The 19,206-nt window shown below is 41.3% G+C and overlaps 2 protein-coding genes across 2 annotated transcripts in view; one reads left to right on the top strand and one right to left on the bottom strand.

Moving 5' to 3' along the window:
- Positions 1 to 861: 861 nt before the first annotated feature.
- LOC101395411 (olfactory receptor 11A1-like) lies at positions 862 to 1,866 on the top strand. Its single transcript, XM_014786738.1, has one exon. The coding sequence runs from the start codon at positions 862 to 864 to the stop codon at positions 1,864 to 1,866; it is 1,005 nt and encodes a 334-aa protein (XP_014642224.1).
- An 8,311-nt stretch (positions 1,867 to 10,177) lies between these two features.
- The window catches only part of KANSL2 (KAT8 regulatory NSL complex subunit 2), a 59,746-nt gene continuing 50,717 nt past the window's right edge, over positions 10,178 to 19,206 (bottom strand). Inside the window, exon 9 of the mRNA XM_087442479.1 lies at positions 10,178 to 10,331. Within this exon, the coding sequence (XP_087298605.1) occupies positions 10,278 to 10,331 (54 nt within the window). The 3' untranslated portion in view covers positions 10,178 to 10,277. The remainder of the gene's footprint in view (positions 10,332 to 19,206) is intronic.

The raw sequence follows: 19,206 nt of genomic DNA, 5'->3' as shown, positions 1-19,206 counted from the left end.
GTGTGTTTGGTGTTAGGTACTGCAATAACAGTACTGCAATAACTAAGAGAAGGAATCCTTTACCAGTGTAGAATTTTCTAAAGAACCCACAGTTAGGTGAGATAAGTTGAGCATATGACCTGTATAGTGAATATAGGGCAGGAAAACCAAGACAAAGAAAGTATCCCAGATTCTGATAAACTGATTAGAGACTGGGCAAAGTTTGAAAATGGCTTTACCAACAGCCACCAGGCCACTTGCCCAAGGAGAAAGAATGGCTTCCCAGGGAGTGGATCTGAGTTAATTCAGATCTTTCTATATTGCATCTATCATAGAGTAAATGATATAGGATTGCTTATCAGGATTTCCAAATCTCACTTTCTTGGAAAAGGAAAATAGTCTGAGATGAGTGGCTGTCTCACGGATGTGCATGACTCAGAGTAGGACCACCGCCCTACAAGGTTATGGACACTCCACCCACCCCCTAGAAGAGTTTACCAGGTGTGGTTCTCCTATTGATGTTCAGCCAGGATTGTCAGGTAAATAGCTCACTGCTGATTGGAAAAGCCCTATGCTGTTCTCTGATTCTGATATTTCTGTCACTCAGAAAGGATTTGGGAAAGCACTGTAGGATAGTAGTCTATGCAGGAACTTTGGAGTCAAGCAAATCTGGGTTCAAATCATGACTCCACAATAATGACCTTGAATAATGGGCTTAAACTCACAGGGTCTTAGTTTCTCTTCTGTAAACAGGAGACAATAAGGCCTGTCTCCAATGCTTGCTGTGATGAATAAATGAATAAACCAAGCATGATGTGCAGTCATAATAGGATCTTGGTTAATATTAGTTACATTCCTCTCTTCTCTTGGGCCCAGATCTAGATGAGGAAGCAGTCCAGTGGTGACAGCAAGAACCAGACCACCTGGCTGATCCTAGTGGGCTTCGGGGAGCTGCAACACCTGGGCTTCCTCCCCTTCATCCTCTTTCTGGCCATCTATGTGGTAACAGTCGGAGGCAACGCCCTCATCGTGCTGGCTGTGGCCTCCAGTCAGACTCTCCACACACCCATGTACTTCTTCCTCTGCCACCTCTCCCTGCTGGAGATTGGCTATACCTCCAACATCATGCCTCAGCTGTTGCGGAGCTTCCTGGAAGGGAGGGAAGCCATTTCGTTGGTCAGCTGTCTAGTCCAGTTCTATATGTTTGCCTCGCTGGCTGCAGCTGAGTGCCTCCTGCTCTCGGCCATGTCCTACGACCGTTACTTGGCCATCTGCCGCCCCCTTCACTACCCTGCCTTGATGAGCACCTGGTTGTGTGGCTGCCTGCCTGCTGGAGGCTGGTTCAGCAGCTTCTCCTTCTCTGCCTTTGCTCTAGCCCTGGCAGCCCCTCTGCCCCTCTGCCCTGGCAGCAGAGAGATTGACCACTACTTCTCTGACTTTGCTCCAGTTGTAGGGCTGTTCTGCGGTGATGTGGGGGTCATGTGGGGACCTGGAGTGAGCATCTCAGGCTTCCTGACACTGACCCCCTTCCTATTGATTGTGGCATCCTATGCCTTCATCCTGAGGACTGTGCTGCAAATACCTTCATGCCATGGGAGGCAGAAAGCCTTCTCTACCTGTTCCTCCCACCTCAGCATGGTCGGGGTGTTTTATGGCACCCTCATTGTAGTCTATGTAGCCCCAACAGACCACATGCCCCCTTTGCTCCAAAAAGCCTTCTCTGTCCTCTACACTGTGTTCACCCCTATGGGAAACCCCATCATCTACAGCCTTAAGAACCAAGAGGTAAAGGGGGCCCTTCACAGGCTCTGGGGACTGCTCATCGCAGGACATACCCCATTGAAGGAGATAGGACAGCTATTGACTTCTTCCTGGATTCCAGATTAGCCCCTTCCTCAAAGTCTAAAGGACTAGAGAGCATTGCGATGAAAAGATGGAGACTGTGGGATTGAAACTTCATGTCTAGGGCCCGCCCCGTGGCTTAGCGGTTAAGTGCGTGCGCTCTGCTGCTGGCGGCCCGGGTTGGGATCCCAGGCGCGCACCGACACACCGCTTCTCTGGCCATGCTGAGGCCGCGTCCCACATACAGCAACTAGAAGAATGTGCAGCTATGACATACAACTATCTACTGAGGCTTTGGGGGGAAAAAATAAATAAATAAAATCTTTAAAAAAAAAAAAAAACAAACTTCATGTCTAACAAAATGAGATAACTTCATTTTTCCAGTTGGAATGGGGTAGGGATCAAAACACATCCGGTACAGAGCCTAAATACTATAGACACTCCATAAATATTAGTTGAAAAAAATTAATTAATTAATTAGTACAGAAAAAAATGCAAGAGGGAACAGAGCATAACACCAAGTGGGGAACTTTTGCAGATTATTAATCCAAGGTGGCAAGGACTGAGGTTGGCAGATAGGGAAAGGAGAGTTAGGGAGATGGTAATACTATTAAGAATTAAGGTAAGATCTTATGACATGCTTCCAATGAAAGCTCAGATATAAAGAAAAAAACTCTAGAGCCTAAAGATTGTAGAGTAGCGATGTAGGTAGTGATGGGATAAGAGCCACTTCCACTGCATACAGACAGTGCTCCTCCTTGGGCAAGGAAGGGTCAGTCAGAGGTGAGGAAGGAGCTCTCTGCACTGAGGCCTGTAGCCCAGGAGCCCAATTAGGCCACTGCTCTGGGAATTCCCATTAGTCCTCCTATTGCTGATGTTGGACCAATAGGTAGTAGGGGAAAGGAAGGAGGCAATTAAATAAGAAAATAAAAAAATTAATTAAATCCAATGAGAGGATTCTGAAATTTTGCCTCTATCAGAGAATCTTTAAAGGCTTTTTAAAATGACACAAAAACATTTCTAATTTTTTTTAATATATCAACATGTTTCCCAAGATATGATATGTAGACTACTATATCAGAATGATCTGGAGTCGTTGCTTACAATGCAGATTCCTAGGCTCCTCACCAGACCTACAAAATCAGAATCTTTAGAAATGGGGCCCAGGGATCAGCATTTAACAAACGCCACAATTGATTCTCAGTGTAGGGAGAGGGCATGGTTTCCAGGGTTGAAAGGGATGTTAGTAGGAAAACAGAGCAAGAAAAAAGAAAATATAGTTACTCATGGATGTAAACAGATGCAACCCTGAGTGGTGGGAATAATATAGTCGTATAAAAACGGCCAGTGAGAGGATCTGAAGGAAAGCAGAAAATCTGCAATAGACAACTGTCCTGTCTGGGTGGAGTGGGAACACAGAGCAAGAAAAAAAGAATAGAAAATTTCCCTGTCCAGAATGTTGCTGGGGAAATGGGTAGGACCTAGGCTGCATCTGAGTTTTTAAAAAGTCTCTGGGATGTTTCTTCTTTGCATTAAAGTCAAAAATGAAATCTTGTGCTGTGTGTGACAGTGTCCTGGAGAGAGGACCAGGATGGAGTGAACAGGGAGCACATCAGTTTCCCCGAACAAAGAGCCCAGTGCCCTCCTCAGGATGCAGGACTCACACCAGGCCCAGAGGAGTTTGTTTACTCTTTGTATGAGGGGCACTGAGAACACAGTCTAGAGATAGGTGGGGAACGTCCAGGAGGCGCTGGAGGTATGGGTCCCAATCCCTGCACAAAGCATGTGGCTGCCTTTATGGTACTATTTCAAGGGTTTTGAGAAAGCTCCAAGACCCTCCCCTCACTCCCACCACCTGACCCCCAGAAGCAGTTCTCTGCCTACTCCTAAAGCCAGAAATTTCAATTTAAAGTGTCATTGTTTTAATCATCGGTCAAATGTACATGGTACTGTGATGTAGAGGAAAGAAGCAGACTTATCTGTGTTTTGATCCCAGCTCTGCCACATGCTAGCTTAGGAAAATGACTTAACCTCTTTGAGTCTCAAATTCCTCATCTGTAATATGAAAGTAATAATAATAATAATAATACATTAATACATGCATATTTCACAGGATTTTTGTGAAAATTAAATGAAAGACATATAATAAATCCCTCTATCTCTGTGCTTTGATTGGCCCATGACATATTTTAATAAATATTAGCTCTCCCCTCACCCTACCTCTCCCAAAAGAAAGTCGGGAGACACTCTCGCCCTTTGGTCACAACACCACTGAGGGCCAATCTTTCTTTGAGTAGAACCCTGATTGCATATAAACACAAGCACATCTGCTCTTTCCTGTTACCTGGCATAAAAGGACTGAGACAACACTGGGAGGATGACAGACCATAAGAAAACTGGACCTAAATAGAGGAGAAATCCTGGGGGAAAGAGTCAGAGAAGAAAAGTAAAAAGGAGGAATGGGAAGGGAAGGAGGAGGAAGGGGGACAGGGAACAGAAAAATGGAAAGAGAAGAGGAAGCAGCAGGATAATGGAAGAGAAAAGAAAAAACAAATGGAAGAGATGAGAAAGGAAAGTAGTAGGAGAAGAAAAGGAGAAGAGAAGGATTTAGGAAACCTTTCCCAGATTCCTCCACTTGGACCACATGTTTATTTTCCTAATGAAAAGGAAACAGATGGATTTTTAAGGGATTGCATAAAAATTTTAAGTTATTAATAGGACTTCTGTTCAATATTGCATTGTAAGTCCATGCCTTGCGATATCCTATATACAGAAAGCACGTAGCAATAATTGGAAACATGCAAAAAGAGAAAATTAAAAAGGCATATAATGGTTCAAAAGCAAGATAAATATCTCCATGCACCATAACTGTAAGAAAACAATTAATAAAAGCTGTGAGTAGGGCTGAAGCTGAGGGCCTGCTGGATGCCAGGTTTAAGCAGGTAGAGACAGCTATGAGTTCAGCTCCTGCAGGTTAACAGAGACTAAAATCGCTCCATCTGCAGCAGAAACTAGAGCCAGAATCACTCAAGAAATGAGGGGCTGGAAACAGGGCCTCTTTTTCATTAAAAATAAATGAAAAAACTGCTGCCTGCCTCTGTCTGAGGCAAAAGTTTATACAGAGCACCTCCAGGGAGGAAAGAGAGCACATAGCTTGTGTGTTCTCTCCCACTCAAAATGAGTCTGAGATCCAACTTTATAAAATACTTGAAAAAAAAACTTAACTCTACAAAAGGTGGCCAAAAAATCAACAGTTGGAAGAGAAATTACACTAGAAAATATTAAAAGTATGCTTTAAAGAAATGCTTTAAAGTAAATGTTTAAGATCCTCAAAAAGACAATGAATGTGGGACCAGCCCGGTAGCAGAGCGGTTAAGTTCTCTTGTTCCACTTTGGCAGCCGGGGTTCACCGGCTCGGATCCTGGACGTGGACATGTTCACTGCTCATCAAGCCATGCTGAGGCAGCGTCCCACAAAGAAGAGCTACAACTCTACAACTATGATACACAACTATGTACTGGGGCTTTGGGGAGGAAAAAAAAAAAAGAGGAAGATTGGCAACAGATGTTAGCACAGTGCCAATCTTCCTCAAAGAAAAATTTAAAAAAACAAAACAAAAAACAACAACAACAAAAGACAGTGAATGAATTATTTACATATAACACAGAGGAGAAAATCATGAAACATATAGGCAGAATTAAAACAAGCCCAGATAGACATGTAAAAGAACAAATTTGAAAATTGGAAGTGAAAAACCTAATCATTGAAATATTTAAAGACTCAACAGGTAGAATAAACTCTAGATTTAACAGAGGTGAAAAGAGAATTAGTGAGTTACAAGATAATGTTGAATATTTCTCCCAAAATATAGCACAGAGAGGCAAAGAGATAAAATATCAAAGAGCAGTACAAAGACCTGAAGTTTAAATGGAGAAGCTCCAACATTTGCTGATAGGAGTTCCAGAAAAACAGAATGGGGAAACCGAGGAGAAGAAAAACTTGAACAGATAGTGAGTGAGAATTTTCCAGAACTGAAAAGAGATATAAATTCTCATTAAAATATATTCAAGATATCAAACAAAATAAATAAAATGTAAATCCACACTTGGACACACCAGAGTGAAATTGTAAAATATTATGGATAAACAATAAGGCACATACAATTATGTTGAGTGCAGTATTTTTTGAATAACAAAAATTGGAAACAATCTAAATATTCATCAACAGAAGAATGAATACAAAATAGATGGCAATACAATGAAATACTGTAGAGTAGTTAATGTGAATGAGAGCAAGTATCAACATGAATAAACCTCAAAAACAAGTTGAATAAAAAATGCAAGGTGCAGAATGATATGCACAGTGTTGGTCATTTGTTTACATTTTAAAACCACACAAAACAATACATACATTGCGGAAGCACGGGATTCGCCGGTTCGGATCCCGGGCGCGCACCGACGCACCACTTGTTAAGCCATGCTGTGGTGGCATCCCATATAAAGTGGAGGAAGATGGGCACCGATGTTAGCCCAGGGCCAATCTTCCTCAGCAAAATAATTAATTAATTAATTAATTAAAATAAAAATAATACACACAAATCCAGAATCCTTACTATCTCTGTAATAATAGCCTCAAGTACAGGCTATTTATTTTCCCAAACTCAGATATATCTGGATCTAGAAGTAACCAATCTCACTCCTGGCATGTTGAGACCATCAACAACCCCACCTTCTTTTAAAGTCTCCTATTTCTTTGAGGTTTGTGTATTTTTACCACATGCCTACTCCCTTCGGTTACTCTCCTTCATTCCTTGAGAACACTGGCACTTGTTTCATAGGATTTCTATCCATCCCAAGACCTATTCCTATGCTGAGTAATTCAAACATCCAAGAGTGTCTTATCCAACACCTAGCCTCCTCAACCCAATAAGCATCTCCTCCACTCCACTTCAGTCGCCCATCCCCATGGCCCCATCCTGGGTCTTGCCATCATCCAGAACTGCTTCACCTCTGAAACCATAAATCACTTTTCTCACCAACCTCTTGTTCTTTCAGGTCACTTGCTCAATTGCTTCCAATACTACTGTTTCAATTCCACTGAGACATTCAGTCCACTAATAGTCACTTCTACTGTATTTCTATGTATTAGCCTCCTTCTGCCTTCACTTCTCTCCTTATCCAGATAAAATTCTATAGTCCAAAATGTAAATCACTTTTGCCAATATCTTCCATTATGTTGCCTTATTATCTTTCTGTCCACTTGCCTGGAAAAAACCTAACCCCAAATACACGTTCTCATAGGTGCCTTTAGAGTAAAGGTCAACCTCCTTAACATGACTTGGCCCCTGCCTGCCTCTGGACAAATGCAGATGTATTTCTTGCCACTCAAAATCTCATACCTATGCTCCAGCCATAATGATTATCTTTTATTTCCTTGAACATACCCAACTCTCAGGCCTTTTCACCTGCATTTTGCTCTACCTGTAACAATTTCCTATCAACTATGCCTAGCACTTGAGTAAAAAGTGGGCAATAAAGATTTGTTGAATTAATTCAATCAGTGAAAGCATGAGAAGATGGATAGCTGGACCAATTACCCTGAGTAAATAGTATTAGTATTATAAATAAGCTACGCCTAGTATTCATTCCTTCACATCTCCAAGTCAACATCATATAATGCCATTTAACATGTACAGGCTTGCCAGCTATTTCAAGAAGACCTACAGAGGCTCCCTTCTAGCATTACCACTATTACTCTTGTGCATCTTTTTAGAAAGTATTTATCTAGTTATAATTCTTCTTTCACAATGTCCATCCATCTATCTGAAACCAAGACCTTGTGCTCCAATAATAATAGTCAACTGTTTCTAAGTATATATATCATCTCATTTGTGCTTCACAACAAACTGTGAGGCAAACATTATTGACACCATCTTATAGTTGAATAAAACTAGGCTCAGAAAGGTAAATTTAAGGCCATTAAGATAATAAGGAGTGAATCCAATACTCAAAAACTCCAACCTTTTTTATCTCAAAGTCTATGTTCTTTTCATGATTAGTATTGCCATTCTTGGTCAAAAATAAAAGAAAGGATGAGGAGAAAAGGGAAAGTATATGAACACAGACATTATTTTTATGAGTAGAAGAAACCAGATTTGTAGAGAATAAAGGAACAGAGAAGGTTGGGAGCAAACAGAGAGCCAGAGAAAGATGACTGAGCAAGGATGAATTTAAGGTAAGGAATGCATCCCCAGCAAGCCAGACAGTGGGTTTCAGCACCAAGGACAGCGCACACCCCAGCGCTGTTGGGGGATTAATGAGCAGAGAGCTTTATCTTCTGTGTTTGTGTTGGAGAGTTTGAAAAGAGATGGGGACATCTCCTTTAACCCCTAAAGGGAGTAGACAACAGAGAAGAGGAAGAGACTTGGCATTTTGACACTGCCCAAAAGAAGAGGATGTAAAGGCAGATCTTTGACCTGGCCATGGATACCAGCAACCTTTCCCAATCTGACTTCTTTTCCTCTCCCCCGGGTTACCTGCTCTCTATCCCTTGGGATTCCATGTGAATCCTTTTTTCTTGGCTCAACCTCAGCAAGCTTTTGTTTTGGATAAGTGTTGAGGTTTTTATCCGGAACAAATCATCCCCCCAGGAAGTAAGGGAGCTCACAAGAGACAGAAGACCCTATGATCAGCATATGCCCATGTCTGCACTACATGGCCTTCTCAGGACCTACTGGTAAAACTCCTCACACCATCCTCCCACCAGCAGCTCAAGATTCCCTGCAGCATTTCCAACACAGCCATCGAGTTTCCTACCAAGACAGAATAATCATTGTTCTAGAAAGTAGAGTTCGTGACTGATACATTATCCCCCAAAAAGGTACAGACCTGGAGGTTGTGCCAAGTCATAATCCCTGCACATGAGACAAATCACAAAATCAGAGTACCCTAGTTGTAAGTCCAAAGAGGACTTAGAGAAGAGAGAGCTACGAATCAGAGACAGGGCAAGGTATAGAAACTAGACCCAAAGATTGTGAGAAGTTAGACTCCTTAAGCTATGATCGGCACCAAAATTCTACCATGAAGAGGGAGGCACTTCAAACAGGTAGCAGCTGGATAACTATCCAACTTCTCTATGGGACAGGCACTAGATTTCCCCTGAAAGTGTTTTCATTCTAATCCTTTCTCCCCACCTCCTGACTTGAAGCCATAGACTTTGAGATGGAATGGAAACTCAGACTGTGATCATGCCTCTTAAATGTGAGAATAACCTCATCATATCTCTGGAAGGTTAATTAGCTGGTGCTATGGGCTGTTTTCTGTTTTCCAAAAATTCATATGCTGAAACCCTAATCTCCAATGTGATAGTATTTGGAGATGGGCACCTTTGGGAAGTAATTAGGTCATGGGGATGGAGACCTCATGATGGGATTAGTGTCCTTATAAGAAGAGACACTCGAGAGAGAGCTTTCTCTCTCTCTCTCTCTCTCTCTCTCTCTTCCTTCCTCCCTCCCTCTCTCCCTTCCTCTCTCTCTCCACCACATGACACAGAGAGAAGGTGGCCATTTGCAAACCAGAAAGAGAGCCCTCAGCAGGAAGTAAATTGGCTGGAACCTTGATCTTGGACTTCCCAACCTCTAGAACAATGAGAAATAAATTTCTGTTGTTTAAGCCACCCAGTGTATGGTATCTTGTTATAGCAGCCCAAACTAAGACAGCTGGTGTACAGGAGTGATGGGCCTCAGATATTCCTGAGAAAATTAAAACATTCTATGAGATAATCCTCTAGGATGGTCTGACCACTGTGAAACTTTTCTCTGGAACATGGGTGGGAAGGTACAAAAGAGGGAATAATAATAGCTTATATTTGCTACATGCTTACTATGTACAGGCACTGTTCTCAGTGCTTTGTATTAACTCATTTAATCTTCACAATAACCCTGTAAAGTAGGTATAATTGTTATCTCCATTTTACAAATAATACAACTGAAACATAAAGAGAGAGAGTGACTTCCTCAAGGTCACACATTAACAAGTGTCAGAGCTGGGATTTTGACCCAGAGGTCTGGCTCCAGAGTCTATGCTCTCCATCATTGCACTCCAGCTGGTTGCAACCAACAGAGTAACTCCCAGAGTAGTAAATCTCACCCTATGAGACCCAAGGCCCTATTTTAAATTCAAAAATTTTATAATTTCCCCTTTATTATTCTGAAGTGAAATTCATAGATAATATAACCTAGTGCCACACATAATTTCATGAAAATCAACATAATGCACCAAATGTCAAATAAGAGAGAAATAAAAGAGAAATAATTCATTATAAAATAATATTTATTTTAATAAAAATGCTTGGATACAACCACACCAGAAGACATAATATAATAGTTGGATGTTAGAATCTCAAACACAGAACCATTGTGAGTATAGCAGCTGCAAACACAGATGAATACAGACGTGTCACATTGGCAACTCAAGCATCATGATCAGCACTGCCATCAAAGATAGGATTTCCTGAAATGATAAATAACCTTGTTAAAGTTCCAAACAAAACAAAGTACAATTTCCTCTTGGTTTACACAACAGTTGTATTCCTAGAAAATTCAGTATATATTAATTCCATGAAAAACAATGCTTTTTGTTTGTATGTGAAACAGACTTAGGCTTAATTAACTCTTTTTTTTGTGTGTGTGTGAGGAAGATCAGCCCTGAGCTAACATCCATGCTAATCCTCCTTTTTTGGTTGAGGAACACCAGCTCTGAGCTAACATCTATTGCCAATCCTCCTCCTTTTTTTTTCCCCAAAGCCCCAGTAGATAGTTGTATGTCATAGCTGCACATATTTCTAGTTGCTGTATGTGGGACGCGGACTCAGCATGGCCGGAGAAGCAGTGCATCGGTGCACGCCCGGGATCGGAACCGTGCCGCCAGTAGCTGAGCACACGCACTTAACCGCTAAGCCACGGGGCCGGCCCAGGCTTAATTAATTCTTAATAGGCTTTATATCTACATGAATGTCCACCAAGACATTTTTTAAAAGTCAAGCAGGACACGAAAAATTCTTCATAATATAGTATTGTCCTGCACGTTGATGGATAGCTAGACCCCACTCCCTAGGTAGTAATAGCTCCCTCTAATCATTGTGACAACCAAAAATGCCTCTACACATTCCAAAATTGCCCCCTGGGAGTCATATCACCACCTTGTGAATCACAGCCCTAAAGTCTATAACTTCCAGACCTCAAACAGTGACAGTAGACTTCAGTCCTCCAGGGAGAGGTTGATGTTCTCTCCTGGGGACAGGCGCAACTTTAAACCTCTTGACCCACCAAGAGGTAAAGGACACCATTGAGAAGCTGTGGTGGGAATCCAGGGGACCTAGTTTAGATGGGCCTCCATTTGGTACTTCAAAGAGAAAAGTTTCCAAGGACTCTTAGGTTCCAGAAACTAATACCCTCTCCAAAGAGGAGAGGCACCAGGGGGACTTCAGGAAATTAACTGAGGGCCACCTTCTGTCATAGAACTACAGGTGGCCTTCAAATGAAAGGAAAGAAGATCCAGGGCAGAATTGAACACAACTCTCTAATGCCAGAAACATACATCAAATGCTTTGAGCCATTGGCTACATATAAGAAAGACTCAAACAACATTTACTACTCAAAATTAGCTGGTCACTGTCCATTTGGGTGAGAACTCTATGGAAAAAATTCAGCCTTGAATCTGGGGAGAAAGAACTGTATTGGGAAATTTTCATACAGACAAACCTCAAATCACATCCCTGCCTAGCAGTCTACCAGAAAAACCCAAAGACAGAAAACAAATAACTGGGTTATAACCAGCCTTCCTGGTTTCTCCAAATGAATAGTCCAGATTTAAGAAATGTGCTCTGCTGAGGCCTATGGATTTACATATTTTGGATTTTCTGGGACAGTCTCAATTTGATATGGTTTAGTTCTTGTCAATAATGATGATTTGTTAAATGTACAACCAAATATAATTCCATTTTTTAAAATTTACAAGGCTTTACATATAAATAAATACACAAATAAGAAAATAAAATTTTGTCAGACCAAAAGTTCTGGTTTGGAGCTTAGAAAATGTAGTCTCTATACCTACAGGGCACTAGACCTGGGGCCATGAGGGCTCTGTCCTCTCTAAGTGCACATTATTACTATTGAAGAGCTTGGTCTTAATTTCAACTTACACATTAGAAGAAACATCAGCTGGCTCCTAGGATCTGATCTCACACATAACAGGGCTATTAATAGTCCTAGAAGCTCCTCTTTCCAGGACCACTCCCATTTCCTCATCTTCAGTCCAATTCATTAACATTTCCAGGACATTCCCATTCACAGCAATTACTACTTTGGGTCCCGAGGTAAAGACAGAGGACTGACTGACCCTCAGAATTTTGGAATATTTTACTGATATATTATTCCTGCCAGAATTATGGAACTCTGCTGGGACCAGCAAAAGCTAGATTCAGAGAAGGATCCTCTGCCAGAGATTTTATAAAGAGATCTTGACATATCAAAAACCCTTCCAATATTCCCTTTACCATAACTACCAAATTCTTATAATTTATCTATTCAATAAATTTTTGGCCATTTAATATTATTATTTATGACTCTAGCTCTTCACAAGAATATAAGAGTATAAGCATCCTGGGGGTAGGCATTTTTGTCTGCTTTATTCATTGCTGTATCTCTGGTTCCTGGGAGAGTGCCTGGCACATAATAATCAAAAGTGTGACTGGGATGTATACACTGAAAAGCATTATGCCAATATTAACTTCTTTTTTTTTTTTATTTTTATTTATTTATTTATTTATTTTCCCCCCAAAGCCCCAGTAGATAGTTGTATGTCATAGCTGCACATCCTTCTAGTTGCTGTATGTGGGACACGGCCTCAGCATGGCCGGAGAAGTGGTGCGTCGGTGCGCGCCCGGGATCCGAACCCGGGCCACCAGCAGCAGAGCGCGTGCACTTAACCGCTAAGCCATGGGCCTTCCGCCAATATTAACTTCTAATTATGATGAGTTAAGAGAGATTCTGGTTTGCCCTGGGGAAACATAGATACTTCTCCTTCTTCCCCAGTCTCTCCCTAGACATTTTCTGATGCTGCCCCATCTAACCAAGGATTCATGCATACAGCATCTCCATTCTATCCTCAGGCTCTATGTGTCCTCCCACCTTCCCTGAAGTCCATACTGGTTGGGCCAGTTCAGGGGATGAGGCCAGAGCAACTCTCCCACCCCCTGACACACAGGTGTCTGCACTAGGGTTATTGACTCAAAACTATCATTGTGCTCTGAGATGTAAGATGCAGTCCAGCCCTGGAATGCCATTATTAACACTACCTGATGCAAAGATTAACTACATTCTGATCTTCTCTCTCCTTTGCTGCCTTCTTGAAGCCTATGAAGCCAAAATCTATAACAAACATGGCCTGGCCAGAGAGCTAATGGCTAGAGGTGTGAGGTCACTTGCTCAGGCCAAAACGGTAGAAGAGACCCTGGAAAACTGTGAGTATGATCCCTTGAACCACTCTCTCCTCTTCCCTCTCCTCATTCAGCTGATAAGTTTTTCTACTGTCTCTCTTTTTGTTTTTTTTTTCCCTTTCTCAACTCACTGGCTGAAGACTGTCTTTCCATCCTACATGCATATGCCTCTCTCCCCAGGCATTTGCATGGCAGACTATTCAAGTGATGATGAAACCAATGAATGTGGTTTTGACTACACAATCTTCCAGATCAATAGCTGCAAGTGGTGCAGAAACAATACAGGCCTCATGAAATACCTCTGCAATGTTCCTTGCAGCTTTAAGGACTCCATACCTTTCTGAAACTTTGGGACTCCATACCTAGAGGTCTAGAACTTGACTCCAGACCTATGCTTGCAGCTCTAAGACTCACTCTGATTCTTGGTTTTTTTCCAGGTTGGGTAGGCGAGAGATGAAAAGAACAGAGAGTTTGCTGTAAAAAAAACAAAAGAGGGTGGATAAAAAAAAAAATCTTGAGACAAATGAAAATGGAAACACAACATACCAAAACTTATGGGATGCAGCAAAAGCACTTCTGAGAGGGAAGTTAATAGTAATAAACTACATTAAGAAAAAAGAAAAATCTCAAATAAACTAATTTTACATCTCAAAAGTATTGGTAAGGATGTGGAACAACTGGAACTCTCATATACTCCAAATGATAGTGTATGTTGGTACAACCACTTTAGAAAACTGTTTGGAGATTATCTACTAAGACTGAATGATCTCTGATCCAAAATTCTTCTCCTACATATATATCCAACATATATGTATACATATGTTCACCAAAAGACACATACTAGGGCCGGCCCCGTGGCTTGGCGGTTAAGTGCTTGCACTCTGCTGCTGGTGGCCCGGGTTCGGATCCCGGGTGCGCACCGAGGCGCCGCTTCTCCGGCCATGCTGAGGCCGAGTCCCACGTACAGCAACTAGAAGGATGTGCAGCTATGACATACAACTATCTACTGGGGTTTTGGGGGGAAAGAAAATAAATAAATAAAGTCTTTAAAAAACAAAAAACAAAAAAAAAACAAAAGACACATACTAGAATGCCCATACCACCACTATTTTTAATGGCCAAAAATGAAATTACCCAAATACCCATCAAGAGTAAGAATAGAGGATTCTGAGAAGATGGTAAAGTAGGAAACACCAAGAACTTGTCTCTCTACCTAGACAAAAATTGCACTGGCAGAATCTGTCTGATGTACCTGTTTTAGAATTCTAGAGTCTATGGAAGGCTTGCAACTTCCGAAGGAAGTTGAATGGTAAACTGTGGTTAATTTCAGTCCATTTCAGCTCTTAGCACAGTAGCAGCTACCCATCCCCTGCCCCCTAGCCCTGTGGCAGGCAGCCATGCACATGTTCCAGCAGCAGCTTGTGCTCAGCTTAAGAGAGCCAAGGTGGGCAAAATGACCCTGTCCTCAAAATATCAGGTATCTGTGCCCTGATCACTGATTGTTGCTTCTGATCATAGAAGTGAAGACAAAGAGGTCAGCAGCCACTGTTGTGGTACACTGTTGTATACCTCCCCACATTGTTGCAAGCCCCTCCCCTCCTGCTGAAGTGACTTCCAGGGGATTTAATGGGCCAGCACCTTCCCCTCTCCCATTTTTCTCTTGATCCACCTTTGGAAGGCATACATTAATTATTAGGACATTCAAAAGCAACTGTATATACGGAGGAAATTAGAAAGCTACCATGCATGCCTGGGGAAAGGCTCAGGCTCAGAGAAGACCTGAGAAGACCTTAGGCTGACACCTCATGCTGGTCATTGGCACAAAAACAGCCTACAACAATCAAAACAAAACAAAGGAGCAAAACCTGGAGAACAGGAGGGAATATGATTTCCAGAGTCACTATATTATAAGATTCAAATGTCCAGTTTATAGCAAAACATCACAAGGCATACAAAGAATCAAGACAGTATTACTCATTCAAAGGAAAAAATAAATTAACAGAAACTGTCCTTGTAAAAGGCCTATGGCATATTTACTAGACAAAAACTTTAAAACAATTGTCTTAAAGATGCTCAAAGAACTAATGGACGATGTGGAGAAATTCAAGAAGATGATGTATGACATGAAGTCAGCATCATGGCTGAATACGATGTCCCTTGTTCCTGTCCCCCGCAACAAAAATAACAATTTGGCATCATCCATGGACAGAAGTGTTTTTGTCGGAGCTGTGGGACCCAAAACCATACAGCAAGGGACTCAAGAGAAGTCTCACCCACCCACGTGTTGGGTAACAGGCATACAAACCTCAATTCTGGCTTTGGATACCTGCAGTGGCCCAGGAACCAAGCTCCAGACCCTCTCAACCAGAGTCTGGGCCCCTGGAAAACACTGTCCTAGACAATCAACCACAGGTGAGAGAGCCTTTGTGGAAATCCAGGTTTCTGGCAGGAAGTTCCAGCACATTATTGGAGCAAAAAAGACGAGTTTGGGTGCATTGGAGAGGGTAAGAGGAACAGTTTGACTTTATCCACATCACCCCTTCCCCAAGGTGGCACAGCTTAGGCCCAAGAGAAATCTTCTTGCCCATGATTTCTCTTATAGGGGAAAGTGAGAATGTGTGAGTGAGCATCCAGCTTCCCCAGTTGTGCACAATGCTGCCAAAATGGCTCATCTCTCTCACCACATCCAGAGTACTGAATCGTGAGCTCCATGACTTAAGTGGGGAGGCTTAGAGAGTGGCAGATAGACTCTTAGAGAGCAGTAAAGGGATGTGGATCTTACTAACTACATTGCAGACTCCATCAAGAAGCCCACCCATGAGCCGCTGGGGACACCTCACCTGTGGATCCCCCCAACTGGCCCACGGGCACCCTAAGCACTCTGCATGCCTCACACACACACACACACACCCTTGTGGCTGGCTCCCTGGGTGCACTCCCAATAGTGGCCACAAGAGCAAGCTTTGGCAGACAGCTAGTGAGCAAGCACAGCCAGCCAGCCTGAATCTGTGGGCCATTGAGAACCACAAACTTGAGTTTTAGTGCCACTACTGGGAGAACGAAAGGGAGACTGTCAGCCCTCGGCCTGGTGCACTGCAGGTTCAAGAAAAGGCATACAAGGTTAAGAATTCTGCCACAAGAGGGAGCAAGAAGCATGGAGCAGGTATATCAACAGAAAGTTGAAAAAGACCCAGAATCCCTAGCAAGGATGATGGAAGGTATTTCCCTACCTAAGGAAGTTACTAAAGACTGGAGGAGGTGACTGCTACTTCAAGTGTGAAGAAAGCAACACAAAACTTCAAGGAACATGAAAAATCAAGGAAACGTGATACCACCAAAAGATCACAATAATACAGCAGTCTCCCCTTATCCACAGAGGATAGGTTCCATGACCTCCAGTGGATGCCTGAAACCACAAATAGTACAAAACCCTATATACACTGTTTTTTCCTATGTGTATATATTTCCAATATGACAGCAAAACTAGCACAAATTGCTTTCTCCTTCTTCACAATTTCACCAATGGGTGGGTAGCATATACAGCATGGATATACTGGATAAGGACGATTCACATCCCAGGCGGGATGGCATGAGATTTCATCATACTACTCAGAACGGCACACAATTTAAAACTTATGAATTATTTATTTCTGGAAAATTCCATTTAACAGTTTCAGATCATGGTTGACACAGGTTACTGAAGCTGCAGAAAGCAAAATCACAGAGGGGACTACTGTATTCCAATAACTGATCCCAAACACATGAAGATCTACAATTTACCCAATAAAGAATTCAAAATAACTGTTTTAAGGAAACTAAATGAGCTACGTGAAAACACAGAAAGATAATTTAATGAAATCAGGAAAACAATACACAAACAAAATGAGAAGTTTAACAAAGATACAGAAATCATACCAAAAGAACCAAATGGAAATTCTAGAGCTGAAGAATACAATGAATGAAATGAAAAATGTAGCACCGAGCATCATCAACAGAATGGATAAAGCAGGAAGAAGAATCTGTGAGTTAGAAGACAGGAAATTTGAAATCATCCAGAACAAAGAAAAAAGAATGAAAAAGAGTGAAGAAAGCCTACGTGATCTATGGGATACCATCAAGAGAATCAATGTGCAAATTATTGGAATTCTAGAAGGAGAAAAGAGAGAAGGGGGCAGGAAGCTTATTTAAAGAAATAATGAGGGGCCAGTCCAGTGGCACAGTGGTTAAGTGTGCACACTCCGCTTCAGCTCCCGGGGTTCGCAGGTTCACATCCCAGGCACGCACCGACACACAGCTTGTCAAGTCATGCTGTGGTGGCGTGCCGTATAAAGTAGAGGAAGATGGGCACGGAGGTTAGCCCAGGGCCAATCTTCCTCAGCAATAAAGAGGAAGATTAGCATCAGATGTTAGCTCAGGGCTGATCTTCCTCACAAAAAAAAAGAAATAATGGCTGAGAACTTCCCAGAGAGATTTGGACATTCAAGTTTGTGAAGCTCATAAGTAACCAAATAAACTCAACTTAAAGAGATCCTCTCCAAGACACATTATAATAAAACTGTCAAAAATCAATGACAAAGAGAATCTTAAGAGCAGCAAAGGAAAGGAAGATTGTAACTGATGAGGAAACTCGCATAAGGCTATCAGCAGATTTCTCAGCTGAAACCTTAGAGGCCAGGAGAGAGTGTAAGGATATATTCAAAGTGATGGAAAAAAAAAACACTGCCAACCAAAAATATTCTATTCAGCAAACTAATCCTTCAGAAATGAAGGAGAGATAAAGACTTTTCCAAAGGTGCAAAAGCTGAAAGTGTTCATCACCATTAGATCTTCCTTATAAGAAACTCTGAAAGGAGTTCTTCCAGCTGACATGAAAACACTAATTAGTAACATGAAAACATATGAAAATATACAACACACTGATAAAGGTAAGTATATAGTCAAAGTAAGTTGAATATGGTTACAAAGTATTTGTAAAATACTTTGAAATTTTGAAAGTTTAAAAAAATTTGAAAATTCACAACCATATTACAAAATAAGTTGTAATATGGTTATGTTAACCACTTAACTATAGTATAAAGGTTAAGGGGCAAAAGTATTAAAAATAACTATAGCTACAATAACTTATTACATTATACACAATATAAATTACATACACAATATAAAAAGAGGTAAATTGTGACATCACAAATATAAAAGGGAGGAATGAAAGGGTAGAGTTTTGTATGCAATCCGAGTTAAGTTTATATCAGTAAAATAGACTGTTATATCTATAAGACGTTTTAAATAAGCCTCATGGTAACCACAAAGCAAAAACCTACAGGAGATACACAAAAGATAGAGAAAGAAATCAAAGCATACTACTATGGAAAATCATGAATTCATAAAGAAGACAGCAAGAGCGGAAGAATAGAAAACGAGAACTACAAAACACCAGAAAACAATAAGGTGGCATTAGTATGTCTGTACCTATCAATATTACTCTAAATGTAAATGGATTGAATTCTCTAATCAAAAGGCATAGAGTGGCTAGATGAATAAAAAAACAAGACCAATCTATAGGCTCCATACAAGAATCTCGCTTCAGCTCACATAGGCTCAAAGTGAAGGGATGGAAAGCAAGTAGTCTATGCAAGTAGAAACCAAAAGAGAGCAAGAATAGTTATACTTATATCATACAAAATAGACTTTAAGCCAAAAACTGTAGCAAAAGAAAAGAAGGTCATTATATAATGATAAAGGGGTCAATTCATCAAGAAGACATACCACTAGTAAATATATATGCACTCAACATCAGAGCACCTAAATATATAAAGCAAATACTAACACAAATGAAGAGAGAAATAGAGAACAATACAATAATAGTAGGGACTTTAATACCCCACTTTCAAT

Source organism: Ceratotherium simum, chromosome 17 (assembly GCF_057802395.1).
Source record: "Ceratotherium simum simum isolate JZ-2026a chromosome 17, ASM5780239v1, whole genome shotgun sequence".
Lineage (NCBI taxonomy): Eukaryota > Metazoa > Chordata > Mammalia > Perissodactyla > Rhinocerotidae > Ceratotherium > Ceratotherium simum.
The sequence above is the reverse complement of the archived record's forward strand: the minus strand, read 5'-3'. Positions and strand labels throughout refer to the sequence as shown.